Genomic DNA, 20,960 nt, shown 5'->3' on the forward strand with positions numbered 1-20,960 from the left:
TTAATAGAATGGGAACTTTAATTTCTTTAATAAAATTTTCTATTTTATGTTGTTTATTTCTTTTAATTATTATTTCAGACCTGTTGGTTTTGTTCAAATAAGGAACTTCATAGTTATCTATTTGTTTTAATTTATTACATGTTATGTTGACGTTTTTGTTTATGTGCAACAGCTATAAAAAATTATTCTATCCAAAATCATCATAAAAGATTGGTAGGGTTTCAGTACCTCAAATCAAGGCAATAATAGGACATCTTGAAAAATTATATTGGTAGCACTAAAATAGTCCAACTGAAATTTTGTGTAACAACCATTTTAACCACTGGACCAATCTATATTATTGTTGAGGTGTGTTTCTTTGTATTCTATTCAAGATAAAAGTGCGTTTGTGGTAAGCTGAAATGAAATCAGTAATTTTATTTTAACATGCATTTCAATGTCGTATTATATGAAAAGGAATCACCACATCAAATCGATATACATACAATACCAGTTCAAATAAACAGTATTTATTCTCAAACAGAAACTGCCTGAAAACTCACCACTATGAAGAAAGTATCAAACAAGTTAGTAATTCTTAAATTAGAAGTACTGCATTGCTCATCTAAGTTAAAAATTCCAATTTGATTTATCTTTACTGTTTGTAAAGTTCTATGTAAAAGATTGTTGTGTGCATATAAAACTCAACTACTGCAAGAAATAAAATATCTGATACAGAAAAATGTTTCTGGTTCACTGTAGTAAAAAAAATTTATTTATTTATATTTATTAAAAACGAAGCTACTTTTCACCTCAATATATATAAGTTAACAGACACAATTCATCAACATGGAAATCTGAAAACAGACATAATTTTTTATAAAGCACGTAACACTCCTAAACTAATGTTTGGTGTGGTTTAATAAAAAAAGACATAATCAGGCATTTTCCCTTTGCTGGAAAGACTATTAAGAATAATATTTATCTTGATATATTAAATGACTATTGTTTTCCTCAACCAGATGAACTCAAAAATGTTCATCAAATTTATTTCCAACAAAACAATGCTCTTCATCGTACACTTTAATACATCATTAGCCAGGCTTTGAATGAAATATTTGCATGCAGATGGATTCAAACCAAGAAAGCCCTATACCCTGGCTTTCAAGAAGTCAGCATCTAAGCTCTTGTAATTTTTTTTGTGGGGATACATTATTTACTTGCAAAAATTATGTCACCTGAATCAGTTAAAGAAGCAATGACTATCATTAAAGTTGTTACATCATATATGGGAAACAAACTTAATATAAATTGGTCAAATTATGAAGGGCTCACATATTAAAATTTATTGTTTATGTAATAAAACTGTTTGAGGTGGAGAATTTGACAATTTGCAAGCAACAGAGGAAATTTGACAATTTCCAGTTCAAATGACAGGGTATAAAGTTTCTTTGTACTTTAATACAAAAGTTAAACAATTTTTTTATATTTCAAATGAATTTATTAAATAAAATATTTTGATATAAAATGCCGAATAGCACAAGCTAAACGAGCCTTCAGTAAGAAATATAATTTGTTTACATCAAAAATTAATTTAAATGTCAGAAAAAGATTTTTGAAAGTATATGTTTGGAGTGTCGCTTTATATGGAAGTGAAACTTGGACAATCGGAGTATCTGAGAAGAAAAGATTAGAAGCTTTTGAAATGTGGTGCTATAGGAGAATGTTAAAAATCAGATGGGTGGATAAAGTGACAAATGAAGAGGTATTGCGGCAAATAGATGAAGAAAGAAGCATTTGGAAAAATATAGTTAAAAGAAGAGACAGACTTATAGGCCACATACTAAGGCATCCTGGAATAGTCGCTTTAATATTGGAAGGACAGGTAGAAGGGAAAAATTGTGTAGGCAGGCCACGTTTGGAGTATGTAAAACAAATTGTTGGGGATGTAGGATGTAGAGGGTATACTGAAATGAAACGACTAGCACTAGATAGGGAATCTTGGAGAGCTGCATCAAACCAGTCAAATGACTGAAGACAAAAAAAAAAAAAATTTTGATTGACCACCTTTTGAGGTAAAATCATATTTTGTTGCTATAAAAGTATGTTTTCTGGACAAAAAAACTCTAAATGATTTTCAAAGGCCTTATTGAAGCCAACTTTATTCTGTTGAGAAAGATTTTGTAGAGACCGAATCAAATGATAGTCTGACGGTGCAAGGTCAGGACTGAGCGGTGAATGCATCAAAACTTCACAGAAAAGATCTCTTAATTTTCACCTAACACATGTGGGGTCTGGCGATGTCATGATAGAAGATGATATTTCTAGTCACTTTATTTCTATTGTTTGTACTCTTTCGGTTGTTGACAGTAGAGGCTAGATTCAATTGTCCGACGAGTCGGCAGCAATTTATAGTGAACAGTAAAGAACTGTTCACTATAAATTGCTGCTATAAAGTGAGTTAGGATTGGAAAAGCCAATCCTAACTCACTTTTCTTGGTGTCAATTCAGGCTTTGCCATTGTTTGCAGTTTCATCTTCCTTTGACCACAATCTTTTCCATACATTATTATCACATACGATTCATTTTTCATCATCTGTAATGAGCCGTTTAAAAAATGGTTTGATTTTATTGTAACGATTCACAAATGGAAAGTAATACAATAAATTTTTCATTGCTCAATCGTGTAGCACCCAAGCATCAAGTTTTTTTAAAATTCAGCCTTCTTTAAACAGTTTAAATTGTTCTGCAGTTGCTGTTTGGTTTGTTACTGGTACCATGACTGCTAATGTGCCAGTCTTGCTCAAATTTTTCAATGATTTCATCAACTTTCTCAGCCATTGGCCGACCAGAGCAAGGTGAATCATAATCATCAAAATTTCCAGATTGAAAATGCTTGAACCAGCTTTGTGCTGTATGTATTGATACTGCTTCATGCCCGTAAACATCACAAATTTTTAAGCAGCCAGAGTTGCAGTGTTTCCTTTTTTGAAATAAAATTTCAAAATCTATTGTTCTTAATTTTCAAGAGTAACATTTGAGTTTTTAAATAAATAAACTAATATAATCTTTCTAAAAATGCGTTCAGCGATATGTAACCTTTCAAAAGAACAAAAGTGCTGCCGAATTTTTGTTAATATTACCAGAGTTGTGCAATCCTAAAGCCATATATCAAAGAATATGAAGAAACATTTTCCTCAATCCCAATGTAATAATATATACAATACATATTACAATCAGCACAATGACCATATCCTCTAAATAATTATATTAAAATTTTATGTTTCGAGATTTTTTAAATTTGAACACAGCAGAATAGTTATGACCCTTATTTACGGTATATAAATTATCCTATCAACCCCCTTCTCCTTAAGAACATGAGAGCAATGCATAAATTTTAAACGGAAATGTACCTCCTTTGGTGAAACTGTCTGTCGACAGGTATCAAGAAACAGCATTCTCCATGATAGTTTGTCCTGAGCTTTTTCTTTTAAATTATATTATCCTCGTCTCACTTTCAAATAATCCAGTATTCCCCTACTCACCATCCTCTTCCCTTCAATTATTACTTTTTGAATACAGCCACGTCTTAGGATGTGGCCTATACAATTAGCTTTTCATTTTTGTATTGGCTTAATCATACTCCTACTCACGTTTATATTTGTCAAGACCTGATCATCAGTTGATACCCAGAATTTTCTCCATAGCTGCATTTCAAAACTTTCCAGTTAGACTTTCTCTTTCCTTCATAATATGTTTCTGTACTATATAATACCAAACTCAAAAAAAAATCTTGAAAATCTCTTTCTCAAATCAATAAGTATAATTTTATTGTAAGCAGATCTCTGACTTTGCTCAATGTCATTTTACCATAGGTAATTCTGCTTCTACTTTCTTTAGATTTCCTCAGGGCAACTTTCATTAAACTTTATTGCGTTTCCAAGGCATTTAAAACCACCAACCGTTCTAATTGTTTCTCCTTAGTAGTATTCTCTGTTGCATTGTATTCCCTTGATATTTTCATTACTTTGAATCTATCAGCATTTATTTAAAATTATATCTAAAATATACATATTTTAATTGTATGGAGGCTATTTGGAAAGTAACTTCAGATTTGTTATTAAAAAAAACAGTTTATTATATACATCTTATAGTTACTTTCCTTCAAAATTTCCCTCCAAAGTAACGCACTTATCATAACAAAAACAAGTTTCTGAATACCCTTGTCATAAAATTTTGCTGTCTGTGAATTAAGTCAGGTAACAACACTGTTTTTCAACTTCTCATCATTTTTAAAATGCCGAGTCGCTAACCATTTCTTCATTTTCAGGAAAAAATTATTATGTCTGGGAGCCAAATCAGGGCTGGGTGAAGGATGGTTAAACAACTCCCATATGAAACTGTCAATTTGGCGTAACGTGGTATGCAGACTAGTGTTGTCATTAAGAAAACCGGTGCATGAACTTAGCATGCCATAATGTTTGTTTTTTGTGGCCCTCTTGATCACTCGACATCTCGCAGTAAATTTCAGCATTAATTGCCATGCCTCTTTCCATAACAGAGATCACATCTTTACGGTCCCAAAAGCTGACGCCATCAGCTTTTTTTGAAATAAGTGTTTAACAGACCTTTATGGGTTTTCGAGGACTGGTGTGCTCCCATCGCATCGATTGATCTTTTGTTTCAAAACATTAACAAATTTTAACCCGCCTGATCGCCTGTTACGATGTGGTGAAGGAAGGTTAACGCTGACCTCATCCTCTTTTTTGTGTGTTTGTCAGAAAGAATTTTAGGAATCTGGTGAGTTCACAAAATTTTTGGAAGCTTAACTAATCGGTTATCATTTCATTTAGCGGTGTTTGTGATATGTGAGGAAAGATTTGTTTAATTCCGTTATCGTGAATCGACGATTTTTCTTGAATTTTCAGATTGACACTTGCTACAAGTTCATCTGTGACAATTTAAAGTCGACAATTTCTTTCATTGTTGAACGTTTTTTCAACCTTACTGAAACATACAGTACAATTGTCTCATTGCACTGTCACTAATGATGTTCCCTACATATACTGCACAAAGTTCACAAGAATTTCAGCAGCTGACATTTTTTATGCAGGAAGCACTTCACAGTCAACAGGATTTTCTATGACAGAAGCCATTTCGAACAAGTTTTACAGGTACAAACAAGCGAGCGATATTTAAAACAATACTCCTAGAATCGGACTGAACTGGGCTATTCAACTGTGCAAAGATAGAATCGCTAACCCAACTCCTTCACATGAGGAATGGAAGTTAATTTCTGAGTAGCCCTTGTATTAATGAGACAAAAATATTAATAAGCAAGTATTATGTTTTTGTTAAAAAAAAAAATTAATAGATTTGTACATTACAAAAAAAGAAAACTATTTTTACAGTTACTTAATATTTTCTTCTTGTTTCAATTTTCTGAAATTATTTTTATAAGGTATTATAAATTCATAAAAACCTTACCTACGTGATTTTCAGCAGGACTCACTACAGAAACAAAATAATGTACAATTTTCTTTTAAGTCTGATAAATTAGTCTGGTTTTACTATCAACAAAAAAAAAGAAAAAATGCTCAGTGCATCAAATAAATTGAAACCAGGATGAACAAATCTTATTGAAAATTTAAAATAACATAAATGAATACCAGTTTAATTTACTATTATTTTATCATGATGAATAAGTTTATTAATAGATGATAAATATTTCCTATTATTTTTTGATAAATAATATATAATTTAATATTTACCGATGAATTTCTTTTTGGACATTTCAAAACTTTAATTCACATAAGCACCTATTTTTTAGTTTTTGTGATAAACACCAAAGTAAAAGTGTTTATTGCTTTCATGACATTATTATAATGTATTCAAATCTGAAGGTTGTAGTGAATCCAAATGTTTAAAGCGACATTTCAGTTAGAATTATCTGAGCAATGATTTTTCTTTTTTTTTCACGGTCAAAAAGACGTATACCTCGCTAATAGCGTTCATTTAAAATCAGTTACCGCCGATAACTCCTTCTCTGAGGGGAGAACATATGGAATTAATAAGGGCATACTGTATAATTATTATTCTTTTGTTGGTGATTTTAACCGACAGTTAAATTCATTTTCAATTTTTATATAATTTTCAAACTCGTGTGATGCATGAGAAGTCAAGGCCGTATGGAAAGTGCTTTTAGATTTCTAATGAACTTCTGCAACTCTTGAATCATTTGCTTTTCTGAAGACAATTAAGCATCAACATGAAAAAATATAATTTTCTGTGCGTGTTTTAAACTCATTTGAGTTCAATTTGCTGCTGCAATTACAATAATTTTGCGATTAAGTGATTTGTGAAAAAACAAAAGTTCCAAGAATGGTGGATCATAAGTTTTCTCACAAAATAGTATAATGTTTTTCTTTCACTACAAAATGAGATGATCGACTGACTGCATTCGTTGGATTTACAAAAATACTGTAATAAACATTTGATATACCCTCACCTGCAGCTTGATATATCCTCAAGCTAATCAGAATAAATAAGGAAACAAAATGAGTAAAAGTAAGGAAAACATTTTATTCATGGTATAATACAAAATAAAAATTAGAAAAAACAAGCAAAATAAATAAATTATAACAAAAAAATTCATAAGTAACAAAATTATATAAAACTAAAAAGAAACATTAGAATCCATAAAATCAAAGGCAAAAAAAAAAATACCCTGATTAAATAAATGTAACAGAACACATTTGTATAAATATTTAAAAAATTAAACATCATTACTATTCTATTAAATATTGTAACGGATTAGAATTCATCAACTGAGACATCTTTCAATATCTAGATCATCTTTTTATTAAATATCAGTTTTAGATTACTTAATATTGTCAATGCGAACCAAAAGTTTTTAGGAGGTTGAGATTAGGTTATGACAAATGTTAATTTGTGGATTTTATGGTGAGTATGTATGAATGCATGTGTGTGTGTATTTTTTTTGATTTTTGTATATTTTCATTTTTTCCATTTTCTTCTTGTGAAAATATACTACATATATTGTAGTTTTTATTATTTTATTTTTTGTCGACGATCACTTACTGTACGTGAATTGTTATCAACATTCAATATATGTATTTTTTTATAGACGCATGCTTTACTTTCAAAATAAAAGTAAAATTAAAAAAAAATATACCTTCCTGATGTGCTATAAATTTTTTTCATAATTGTAAATGATCGATTACCAACTTGGCGAGTTTTATTATATGATGTTGCAGTAATCTTTTGTTAATGTTTTCCTTTAACAATAAATACCTTCTTCTACTAAATATTAAATGGCCTGTGATCTGCCTTACATGAAACGGCTTTTTCTCTTGCAAATTCCAAGCCTACTTCTTCAATGTAACAAAATTTCAACACTCTTGCCAGAATTTTTTTCCTTTCTTCATTCTGTAATATTTTAAAGTAAATAATATTATTTTTCTTCTAACGCTGCAATCATACTTTATTCAACAAACTGGTTAACATTTTGTGTTCTTCCATTATAAAAAACTGAAGCATGTAAATTAAGAAGGCAGCAGAATTAGGCAGGAGTAAGGTGTCACATAGCTATATCACAAAAGAATGTAATCTAAAAAAAAGGAAAATAACCTGAAGATATACTAGTATAACTGTAATAATTAAAGTTTTACGAGTTCTAAAGAAACTTGAGAAATTTTTAACAATAGTAAAAAAATAACACCAAATTTAAAATGCACTGATATTTTAAAATGAGAATTCACGATAAAAGGTGTATTTTAAATTTTATGGTAATTCGTGCACAAAGAGGAAAATTATTTAAGTCTATGGAATATCTAAAGATTTTTCAAAGCAAACAATATTAATTTTGTCAGTTCACAATGAGATGTAAAACACTTCTTTTAATGGTAAATATTATAGTTATGATTATTACTGTGTTGATATGTTTCAGTTACAGTATGTAACTGAAATTATTAAAGATTGAAGGTCTAAAGATTGAAAGACATAATCTCCAAATCAACGAGTTCTTTTAAGTTACTTTATTTTGATGTTCATTTATTACAATTTCATTTAAAATAATAAATTAAACAAATAAGTAAGTGATGTTTTAAAAATGTTATTTACATAATGGTTTTATTTTTAATGAACGAATAGCAGAAATTAAATGTTTAACAAAACCTGAGATATTTATGTATAACAAAAAATAAACAATACACCAGAATGTAAGTGATAAAAACCGTATTAATATTGTTCTTAATAAATAATCTTAGCTTCTTAATACTAGAAATAATTAGGAAAAATCAAATCATAAAAGAATATGAGAGACAAACAAGTAGTTTAAAAAATTATATATATGGCAACAAATTTCTGTTGAGTTATAGTGAATAAATAAGATATTGAGAAAAAGAACAACTGAACAATTTTTTTTGTAAATAATTTGCATTTATTAGAAAAAGTTTTATACTTTAATATTGTTTTTTAATAGTTAACTAAAATATTACTCCCTAAATCAAGCTAAACAGAACAGAAAGTTACTGGTGTAATATGAATATAACAGACTTTATTTCAATAGAATGATGATGTGGCTTTCACCGACAAACATTTTTTTGTTTTATCATCTATAATGATAAGATTATAATAGTTAAGGTACAACTGTTTGCAGCAAAGGAATTGCATATTAGTTTTTTAGATTTTAATTACTCTAGGCCAGATTTGTATTAGCAATCTTTGGATCACTGGAAGAGCATTATGAACACGGTTAGTTTAGAAAGCAAATTCATTTACGCAAAACAGCATTCACATAAATAGGATTAATCATATCCTATATGCATAATTCATTAAATCCATAGTAACTTTAGAAGAATCAAAAGAACAATTACTTTTTGATTGTGCTCAGCACACAATCTAGTCGAAATTATGTATACGAGGTGTAATCAAAAAATACGGTGAATGAATTTTTATAGCAGTAACTGCTGACGCTACATCCATATGCTCTAATTTATCCAATAGCGTGATCAACTGAGACAGGCAGGGGCAAGTTGTAACACGTTCGAGCTTGCCAGTCAGCTGCCAGAGCCGCTAGAGTGAGGTTGTGTTTATAGTTTCTGTCGCGCAACATGGATTTTGAACAACGCATTAACATTAAGTTTTGTTTTAAGTTGCAAAAGAGTGCCAAAGAAGCTCACGAAATGTTAGAATTGGTGTACGGCGATAATGTGATAACTTTGAAGACTGTGTACAAGTGTTATGACCGATTTAAAAACGGAAATGAGTCTGTTGAAGACGAGTAGCGTGCGGGACGTCCAGTAACCTCAAAAACAGTTGAAAATGTGCAAAAAGTGGAAACAATGGTTCGTTCAAACAGGCGAATGACTATTCGAGAGCTATCGGAAGACCTTAACATCTCATACTGATCCGTTCAAAGCATTTTAACTAATAAATTGCAAATGAGACGAGTGAGTGCAAAATTTGTTCCCAGACTTTTGAGTGATGAACAGAAGGAAAATCGTGTGTCAATTTGCACGGAGTTGAAGGGTTGTCTTCATGCAGATCCGGACTTCATGGCCAAAATTGTAACTGGAGATGAAAGTAGGGTCTATGGCTATGACCCTGAGACCAAAATGCAGAGTTCCCAATGGAAAACCAGTTCATCTCCTCGCCCTAAAATGGCACTTCAGTCAAAATCCAACATCAAGGTCATGCTCGTTATTTTTTTCGATAGTGAGGACATAGTGCGATCAGAGTTCGTTCCAAGGGGAACAACTGTAAACTCTGAATTTTATAAGGGTGTACTGCAACGTTTGCGACACGATGTACAAAGAAAGCGACCAGAAAAATGGACCAATGGCTTCCTTCTTCATCACGACAACGTGCTGTATCACACCTCGCTTCTCATTCGCGAGTTTTTGGCTGAAAAAAGTGTTCCTGTCTGTCCACAACCGCCATACTCACCGGATTTAGCACCATGCGACTTTTGGCTCTTTCCAAAAATTAACTGTGCTTAAAGGAAAACGTTTTGACACCATTGCTGACATTGAGAGGGCCACGACCGAGCAGCTGAAAGTCCTTCTGAAAGACGCCTTCCAGAAATGCCTCCAGTCATGGAGTCAACGTTGAGATAAGTGCATTGGTAGCCAAGGACAGTACTTTGAAGGAGATTAAATCGAATTCTATGTAACCTTATTACTTTTTTTAATAAAAAAATTATTCACCGTATTTTTTTATCACACCTCGTATATATATCTGTGTTGTAGTGCTAAGTACGTTATGTTCAAAAAGAGGTAAAATAAGTTAACAGTGTAACTACGTAGAAAATGTTATGGGCTTCATGTGTGTATAATGTGTTTCGACTGATTCCACTTCTGAACAAAGGTATTCTCAGCGGCAATTACTTTAATTGAAAAACTGGTGAGGGGGAATACACGGTAAAGAGTATTAGTCTTTAACAGAGGCATATCACACTATACATAGTAACATACTTAGGCCATATCATTATCAGTGAGGATAGAGTGTTACGTCATAAATTTTGTCTTAACCCCCTCATATGCAGCTAAAATCCTGTTTCAAATATATTGTTTACACGTAAGTCACAAATATTTAGGAATTATTTTTTATTTTAATCTAAAACAGAATAAAGACATCGAGTACATTATAAAAACCTAAATATTTAGTCTACATTTTTCATAAAATTTCTAAGTTTATGCCAACAGAAACATTAAGGATGATATACTACTATGCTTTTTTCCATAGAATAATATCTTAGCGTGGTGTACATATAAATGAACGGTATCTATTACAAGATTTATGAATAAGGGAATTAAAAATTATAAACAAAAAAAATTTTATCATCAAACGCAACCCGATGAATTTGGAACAATTTTTATTTTTGAAGCACTAAAATATCATTACCCTAGCCTCAAAAACCAATTCCTCACATCAAACAATATAACAAGTCTAATATTACCTAGAAATAAGAAAAAGTTTAGCAATATATTTAAAAGCGGGAGCAGTAGATTTTATTTTGTTATCGCTCCGTGATATGTATGGACTCTTTTCATGTAGTAAAATCTCTTTGCTTCTCCACAAGATATTTATGGAATTTGGCACATTCTCTCTATAAAATGCAGGTTTATAATCTGTCTTTGTCTATTGTTTTCAACCAGTTTTTAAAATTTATCTTTTGCCACCGCTATAGTTTAACATTAACCCGTTTATAGTTCGAGAAATTAGTCAAGATAATTTTCTTGGCTTGTACTATTGTTTACAAGTGATCTCCAGCTATGCAAAGACATTGATGAAAATATTTTCAACTGACAAGAAGTAAAATGGCTTCGGCGTAGAAAGCATGAACCCGGTACGCTATAATTTAAAAATCTTTAAACGAAGTTCTGGACTGATTTCTTTTAGATGAAGAGGAAAGGTTTTATATACTGCACCTTGAACCCAAGGCTGCAGTATAAAAAACCGGTCAAGATAAAGCTACTTTCATTTCACCAATCTTTCACTGATACAATACTGCAAACATCAGATAGATTTGTGTATCTGCACCCTGATGATAATAGGGAAAATGTAAGAATAAAAAGAAAGAACAAAGATGTTACAGAACAAATAAGAGTTGTTACAGGAGAGCTGAAAGAAGAGTTGATGTTACAAGAAGAGTGGCAAGATGAACAAGTAAAAGAACTATGCCTAATTAAAAATTTTTTTTTGAAAGTTATTTTCATTTAAAATTAATTTGTTTTCAATATTGTACAGAGTGATTTTAAAATTTTATTCTTTTTTCAACAAATTTTTTTTTAATTAAATTTTATAAGGTTATTTAATTTTGTTTTAATTAACCTTATTAGCTAAATCTAATTTAGCTTTTTCAGTTTGTTTTATGAACAAACTGTATTTTCAATATGATTAAATTATTTTCAATTTTACTTCTTTCATTAAATAAAATGAACACTTATAGTAAAAGACATATGTTTATTAAGTCATTTATTACAGGGATTAATAAAAATCAATTGTGTTAACCGTGTTAAATTTAGATAAAAAAAAAAAATTATTATTTTTTATTTAGAGTTAGTTTCCAATTATTATATTTTAATGGTGTTGAAAGGTAAAACTACATTCTATATTTAAGGTAAGAACCAACTTTTGAGTCAAAAGTTTTCTCTTAGATGAAAAATCTACGTTTACATTACAAGCTCAACAATCAAATCTAATTTTCTTATTGTTAGGTTTTCTGATATACTTTACACTGTAAACACAGATATATTTATAACGCCACATCACGCATACAATAGTTTAACGGGGCTGAGGCTCTAATGTAAAATCTCATTTGGTATAATTGACTTAAAAACCTTAAATTATGTAATGTTAAACAAATATATACAAATAACAATATACAACGTACCCCACTACCTGAGTAAGTATTATACTACTGTGTTGTACCACACAGAAATTAAAATGAATTTCTCTTATTTAGACAAAGAATGATAGTTTATAAATAAAATGCATGAGCCCATCACAACGTAAAGAATATTTGGATACAGTGATTTCATACTGATTATGCAACCAATTAATTTCCTGTAGAAATAACAACTCTCAGCCAAATTCATGACTGTAAAGATGTTAATACTTTTAGTTTGAGTATTCAAAAAGCGTGAGAAAATACAGGAAATCCCATCAGATCTGATATTTGAAATGCAAACAAACTTTGGAATGGAAAAGAAGTTTAAAGCTCTGTCGAGATTTATAAATAAATGCAAGAAAAGAACGGTAATGAGGTTAAGAGATGAGTATGAAAAAAATATTGCATCATATTCTACAAAGAAAGATCGAACGACATTCATTAAAAGATTATTCTGGACAACCAAGATTTGTAATTGAAGAAAAAATCTACAACAATGTGTCAGTATCAAAGTATTATACAGATCATTTCCTCAGATTTCAAGGTCACTTTTACATATAATCGTCATTAGCAAATACCTAGTGTTCAAAAATATTTTTGCCGGGACACTTTTCAACCGATATAAGCAAAAATGGATAATTATCTTAATCGTATCGTTGGCGATGATGTAACATAGTTCTCTCGTTTACATAAACACTAATCAATGAAATGGCATCATTTAGGAGCTCTAACTTTCAAAACAGAAGAAAGCCAAGGAAAAGAACTCTAATCATTTTCTGGGTTCCTAAAGGCCTCTTATTAATTCTAAGGTATACGGATCAAAAATAAATGACGCGTTAACATTTTTATTCACGATAATGCTCATCTACACTCGGCCATAATAACTCGAGCGCCAGTTCAAAAATTTGTTCAGGGAGTAATCAAGCACTCGCTATCGTACAGATCTGATTTTGTGCACGATTATTTTCATATACTTCCAAAACAAAAAGAATTTACAGCAGTCATGATTTTAGAAGTAATGACAGAAGCAGCGGGTGGCTAAAAAAACTAGCGATAGAATACGATTAGCGTTAAAATTTAAATGGGGGCTACAGAAATAGTTTTGTTTTTTATCAGACATGCCAAACGAATATTTTTATTACGGTTGTTTGTTTTATTTATTACAGCCAAACATTTTTACTTTACTTTCAGAATGATTCTCATATATATAATTAAAACAAAAATTGTAAGCGCTAATTAAAATAATAATCAATAAACAAAAACAAATAAGATGTTTCTTAAATTAGAAAAGCACCAACAAAATGACTAATGAAATTAACACATTAATTTTTAATCACAATAGTCTTTATCTACTGCTAATTAAAAGAGATATCTAATAAATATAAGTACGATACGTAATCATTTTGTACAAAAAAAAGAACTTAAATGTGTACTATACACTAATTCAAAAAAATTATTTTACAGAACTACTGTAAAATCTGTGCATATACTAATGTTGGTAAATGTCACAAAATTACGATCATGTAAGTAGCCGACTAAAATTAATATTCAGTAAGAAATAGGAATTCTTGTACAAGGAAACCCTGATGACTAACAGTAGTAGGAGTAAAACTGATTCCAATTTTAAAACGGGATGGGAATACAGATCACCCAGGTGACTACTTTTATAGTCAAGTAAAGCAAGATGTATTTGATCTGTTCAAAAAGTGTTGCACTTTAGGAACAAAAGTAGGTTATTTTCCAGATTAGATGCTACAGATATTATCTAGCGTTTCAAATTTTAAAAGATTAACAATTCAGCAATATTTTATATTATAAATCTGAAATAAAAAAATAAATGAACTATTTGACGATCTACATACAAGATTTTACTTGCACAATATATTTCCCCAGTGCAGATAAGAAATTTCTCCAGAAAGTTACTTTTTACTCCACCTCAAATTTTAAGAAGCTGTCTTTATAATGAAATTAATTCTATGACAAATTTTTACAAAACATAACTGCAAAACCGGTTGCTGAAAATATTACCTTGGATTGTTTGTAATTTATATCGTGTAAAAGTAAATGAATACTGTAACTGTACAATATTTTTTAATTTTTCAAAATATCTTTTATTTTAAGATCTCAAGTTTTCTTTTGTGCGTGTTGAATGAGATGTAAAGAATTAGTAGGAAAAGTCAGAACCTTGTCAAGAATCGATCTAGATACAGTAATAGTTTAAAAAACTACAAGATAATAAACAGTGATAATAAAATACAAGATAACAAAAATAGTGAAAAAAACTACATATGAAAAGCACTCAGATTTCAGCATATTATTGGTACCATTACTGCTTTAAATTTTTAAAAACGTAGAGTACAGATATGGAATTCGCTACAATAATAAAGTGAAGCTAATATTTTCCTTTTTATGTCAAATATTTATAAAGTCAAAAGATTTCCATTTATGAATCGGGTTAATGATGACAATGAAGTATCCATTTTTTTAATAAAATAGATGTGAACCGGCAGAATTCAACGCTGGATATGTGAAGCGTACCATCAATGCAGTATAATGAAATGTTGAGAAATTTTGCTGGCGAGTTTCAGTAAAGGACAAGAGAAAGTACAGTGAGAAGCAACCGGATGTCTGTCAGTGGTGATACGGTAAAGTTTTGTACTTTTCAATCTCAAAACTTTACAAGAGCAAACAGATCAGAGTTTCATCTCTTGGCTTATCTTTTCTAGAAATGGTAAGGATCATTTTATGAATCTGTTTCATAACATTTAAAATATGTAAGTTGTGCAGACATCTGGAAACATACGTACTTTTTGAGAAGCATAAAATAAATTTAGATGGCAGTTTGAAATTTCTGATACGATACAAGGAGAAAGGTGGATTGATCGAGTTCTTACACCGATCATCACTGATGACACAACATGCTGCCTCATGCGACTTGTAGTATCAAAGTGAAATTCTTTACAATAAAGACTCACAATGCTGGCATAAATTTAGGCGGACAATGTTGACCTGCAAGATCATAAGTTGTGGATTTTAGGACAGGCAAAGAAATGGTTTTCCATGTTAGATTATTATGAGGCTTGATCATTAATGCTGCCTCTTACGAAGATGACTTAAAGAAATCGGAAAGAGTAGGTTTTGGGAGGTCCTGTAATTAGCATCTGAATATAAGCATTTTATGCAAGGCAAAGTTTATGGAGAAATGCGTTATTAAAATCTGTAATAATAAAAATTTTTTTAATAAAATTACTTAGGCGGTCTTTAACTGAAAAATATTTTATACTCTACTGAAGATTTTCTTTCTCTTCAGTAATAAGCTGTTTGTGTAGTTGTAAGTTTAGGATCATCGGTTTTAATTTAAAATTCTGACTCATTATTAGAGATGGTATGAAAAAATTACATCAGACAATTCAGAACCAAAGATAGGGTGCTTAGTCACAGACATGTTACTTCCTTACATTACTGCTAAAACTTAATAACTAATTTTACCAAATGGCTGAAAATAAACATTCACCCTCTATTGCTCAGATCTAGTGTGCAGACTGATTTTCACTGTTAATGAACTTAAAGAGATATTTTCTAGTTTGTGCTTTGATAAGATAACTATACCAAAGGAATATGAAGTCGGTTGTCTTCACTCCAGGTTTGTTATATGACCAAGGAATACAAAATCTTTTATGATAAATACGACTATAATGTTGGAAGCTAAGCTGAAAAATAGTATAACATGTCGGTAATGAGGTAAAAATAAATCAATTTTTTTTCAATTTTAACATGATTTCTGACCATGCAATAAACAAAATGTATGCTATATGTATGTATGCTATATCATAATTGTTTTGATTAAAGCGATTTTATTTCCAAATGTTATGGATGAATCGGATAATAAAATAATGTATAAATAATGCCGGTCTAAGCGATGTATGTGTACAAGCATAATTTGCTAAAATCATTAACCACATTCTTTCCTGTATTTTTAATTTACGTAAAATTTGGCTTGAAATGACAAAAGAGGACATAATTTTTGAAAATTAGAAATCTGGAGTGGATGTTATTTTGGAGAGATTTCACCATCATTAAGGGCATATCATATACATAAGAATCGGAACTTGTGGATTGAAATTTTCAAGTATTATGAACATACTGGTACATTTATCGCTTAACTCTACACATGTACCGATATGTATCCTAACTTTCTCTTTCAAATGATATTCATGAACATCTGCTTTCTTTTAACACAGCTAGTACTATCTGTTATTTATATGGCATGATTACTTCTACTTTAGTATTATTAATGATACCAATTTTTATATTTTCAAACTTTTTCTTACACCTCAATCTGTTCAGTTGTTCTTTCTCAAAGTGTATTTTATGTACATCATTAAAAAATAATTAGTTTTAGTGGTAGTTGTGTTATTGAAGATATTTTATAATTGCTTGCAAAATCTTTTTGTGCTAGTGAAAGTGGAAATTTTAAATGTGAAAAAATTAATATACATGTCCAAAAAAACTGACCAAAACATTTTTCACTAGAAATTTCAAAGTAATCAATGCTGGCATCAAAATTCTTCAGAAACAGACTATTTTCAGTCATTTCTTACTTATCATTAATTCAGTTTATAAGAGATCAGACAAATGTTTACATCAGGTATCTTGTCAACAATAATAATTCTCAACATAAAAAAAAGTTTCACTCCTTATTTTCACCTCCCAAAAAAAAATTATTAATGGTTTCTTTCATGTTTTTAAAACCATTAAATTTTATGTTGAAATAAACATGAAATTTTAAACATTAGTGAATTATAGGCAATTTAAAAAAAAAGTTGAATGTATTCGTACAGGAAAGTTAAAAAAATTAATTAAAATAAAACTTGGAAAAACATTCAAGCTAAAAATGGCTCAGCTAGGTTTGAATCCTTAAAAGATTAATATGCAGTTAATTTTAAATGGAAATCACTTTTTTTTTGACAAAATGTGTTGCTCAGAAGGAATGTTGCTGAACAGAAGTCTTAAGGGATTTTATTAAAACAAAAGTAACATCGGTCCTCAGGAATATAAACAACTTTTTTCTTTTCTTTAAAAAAATCAACACTTCACGATATAGAATCTTACAAAAAATAAATTTCATAGTCATAAAATACAGGTAAAAAAATTGAAATCGTGTAAGCTGTATCAACTAGTTTTTGCAAATAATAATCAGAGTTTGTAAACAAAGATAGGCTCATTTTCTTGTCGGATGAATGAAATCAGCAACAACAGTCTGTCCCACCCACATTTACAAGGGATGTTTAATAAGTCCTTAGAAAATCCAAGACATGGTGCTCGTACTATTGAAAATGGTTTGCTTTTAGCAAGTGTCATTTGTCGCTAGAGTGCAGTTAAAGTTTCTGCTGTATCCATCAAGTGGCTTCATTGTCATAGTCGATTGAAGCAATGTTTATTTATAAAAATGGAAAAAAGTGAGTTTCAAGTGGTGATTAAACACTTATATTTAAAGGGCTTAACACTGAAAGAGATCAAAGCTGAGTTGTATGAAGTTCATGGCATATCTGCTCCTGTGTTTACAACTGTTTACAGTTGGGTAAATGATTTTAAACATGGCTGTACATCCACAAAAGATGAACATCGTTCTGGACATCCAGTGGAAGTGACCACCGCCAAAATGATTGACAAAATTCATGATATGGTTTTGAGTGATCGACGAATCAAAGTGGGCGAAATAGTTGAGGCCATAGGCATACTGCAAACTACAGTGTTTTCAATTTTGCACAATAAATTGGATGTTAAAAAATTTTGGCAAGATGGGTTGCTCTCAGTAGAGAATAAACGCAACCGTGTGGTCAACTCTGAGGCTGTTTTGGTGCTTTTCTGTTGCCATCCTGATGAGATTCTGCATCAATACATAACTGTGGATGTAAAATGGATACACTACTACACTCCAGAGACAAAGGAACAGTCAAAACAGTGGGTTTTTGAAGGTGAAAGGGCTCCGAAGAAGGAAAAGATGGCAAGGTGATAGACAGATTTTTGGGTTGCACACGATATCATCTATACTAATTACTTGGAAAACGGACAAAAAATAAATGGAGACTATTATCCGTCTTTATTGCACCGGTTGAGCAAAGAAATAAAAAAAAACTGTCCTCATTTTAAAAAGAAAAATACCCTCTTCTATCAAGACAATGCATGGATGTACACCTGCGCAGTTGCAATGGCCAAAATTATGAAATTAAAGTTTGAATTATTACAAATCCACTGTATTCACCAGATTTGGCCCCCAGTGATTTTTCTTATTTCCAAACTTGAAAAAATGGCTCGGCAGTCAACAGCTCATGTCGATCAAGGAGGTCATTGCCCAAAAAGATGGTTATTTTGAGAACCTTCTGAAATCCTACTTTTTGGACGGTTTAAAAAAGTTGGAAAAACGCTTGGAAAAGTGTATAGAGTTAAAAGATTATGTTGAAAAATAAAAAAAATTCTACATAAAATAATTTGTTTTTCTATCTTTTCTAAGGACTATTGAACAACCCTCATAATATATTACAATTTAAATACTAATTGTACTTGTACAATTGAAAAAAAAAAATATTTTTCCAATATTGTATTTTATATAAATTTGTCACACAATATATTTATAAGCTTGCTGACATTTTATCATTTGCCAATCGAGTAATAAACCCATCACATATATTTATTCCATTATGTATAATGCACTTTGGTATAGTGTACAGTTTGTAAATAATATTCTAATTTTTCTAAATTTTATTTGTTTTATTTAACTTATTTTACACCAATATGGATCTATCAAGACAGAAAACCAATTTTTCCAACTTTTTGGGTCCATTTCACTAGCATGGTCAAATATATAAATATATAATTTTTTTTATCTGTTTTAAATCAGATCTTGACTAGAAGTAAAATCAATGGTTTTTTTATTTTCTGAAATACAAATAATCTTATTATACATTATTTATCATCTTTGTTGTAAAGTATACCTTAAGTTTTTACTTAATGACAATACTAGACATAAAAATGACAAGAGTCGCATCAAAACGTTGTATTGAAATCATCACCTGGAAAAATGAAAATAAAATTATATTATCATGTTCTAACATAGAGCAACATCTTTAACAAAAGAACAAAATTAGATCAGGTTGCAATGGTGTAGGTATATTTGAAATGAGAACAGAGTTCAAAGGTAAAAAATACAAATTCAGGGAAATAGATCGTCTTTGATTCCACAAAAGTTGTCGTGTTCTTTGATGACCACAAGTCAGGTTAGTTATTCATTTGTACAAACTATAAGAATTATTATTATAGTACATGAGATAGACATAAAAAAGGTCATGTACATTAGCATTACAAAAAAATTAATGTCTAATGCAAAATAAACAGTGAAGTTCATTTAAAAACTTTCTACATTTAGTATTAAAAAAACTATAACAGAAATAGTAATTATGTTTGCAGGTGTTTACCATCCACATGGAGAACCGTTTTAAAATTTTTTTACAAGAGAGCAGTCCACTTTCTCACTCTGGCAACTCTGTTTTATAAAATTTCAAACAGAAACTTATATTTAAATGAAATTTCATAAAAAAATCATGAATTTTAGTGAAAAGAAAATTAAAATCACTCTATTCTTGACTCCTGTGTAACAAAATACAATAATAATAGAATCACATGATAAAGTTTCTTAAACTTCTTGTAATGTTAATAATTTCTAAATTAAAAGTGATCAAATCATTTATTAAAAAAAAAAAAGAAAAGAAGATATTTCCTTAATAAAATCTTCTTCATCTTTAAGGGTTAAAACTGTCGCCAAATTGCTTAGCTGAGACTGTGGTCATCCAGGCAGTGGTGGATTTTTAAATAGGCTAGCTAGGCTATAGCCTACGATGGGAAATATTTGAAGGCGGTAATGGGCCACACAATAGTGGCTCGGCGGTAGAGTGTGATGGCAAGTCATTCAACCTATAGACATCACATATGTAAATCCACCTCTGCATCCAGGATCTCTTGGCGGATGTCAACATCCCTGCTGAAGTAGTAGGTCTGGCCAGCCCAGCAGGTCCAGTACGGCTAATGCCAGGTGTAGCACCGAAGATGGAGTCAGATGAATGCTGCCTTGGACATGTCAGCGGAAGATAATCGACGCTGACTTAACATTTCAAGGCTCTGGGAGCCACTACTACAGTGGATGCAGTAGCAAGGATCCGCCCTTCTCAGGGCTACTAAAAAAATCCCAAACAACCCTTTTCAGGGTTATCACAAGGTTCTACAGTGCCATGTGCTGTCTGAGTAATTCAACAACAAAACATAACTTTAATTTAACCGGTTGGTATGACATGTGGCCTCTTATCAGAAGCTTTGAGAATTCTAAATAATTTAGTATAAATATAATAAAAATTGGTCAACCTATATTAAAGACATGACTGAAAATATATCAAGTTTTTTTTTGTTATGCATGGATTACCATTTGGGTCAAGAATTAACATTAAAATTTACTCAAGGGGAAATGCAAGTAAAGGAAACATTTTAAATCTTTATTGTAACATGTTATCTCAGT

General features: G+C 30.5%; 2 protein-coding genes across 4 annotated transcripts in view; one reads left to right on the forward strand and one right to left on the reverse strand.

Annotated features, from left to right (window-relative positions):
• Positions 1-13,889: 13,889 nt before the first annotated feature.
• The window catches only part of fal (SAM and HD domain containing deoxynucleoside triphosphate triphosphohydrolase falten), a 100,061-nt gene continuing 92,990 nt past the window's right edge, over positions 13,890-20,960 (reverse strand). For all 3 annotated transcript variants that reach the window (XM_075381446.1, XM_075381445.1, XM_075381447.1), the window contains exon 10: positions 13,890-19,467. The gene's annotated coding sequence lies outside the window, so the exon portion shown is untranslated. The remainder of the gene's footprint in view (positions 19,468-20,960) is intronic.
• Positions 17,844-18,410, forward strand: LOC142333607 (protein GVQW3-like). Its single transcript, XM_075380929.1, has one exon. The coding sequence runs from the start codon at positions 17,844-17,846 to the stop codon at positions 18,408-18,410; it is 567 nt and encodes a 188-aa protein (XP_075237044.1).

The sequence above is a fragment of the Lycorma delicatula genome, chromosome 13 (assembly GCF_047948215.1).
Source record: "Lycorma delicatula isolate Av1 chromosome 13, ASM4794821v1, whole genome shotgun sequence".
NCBI lineage: Eukaryota > Metazoa > Arthropoda > Insecta > Hemiptera > Fulgoridae > Lycorma > Lycorma delicatula.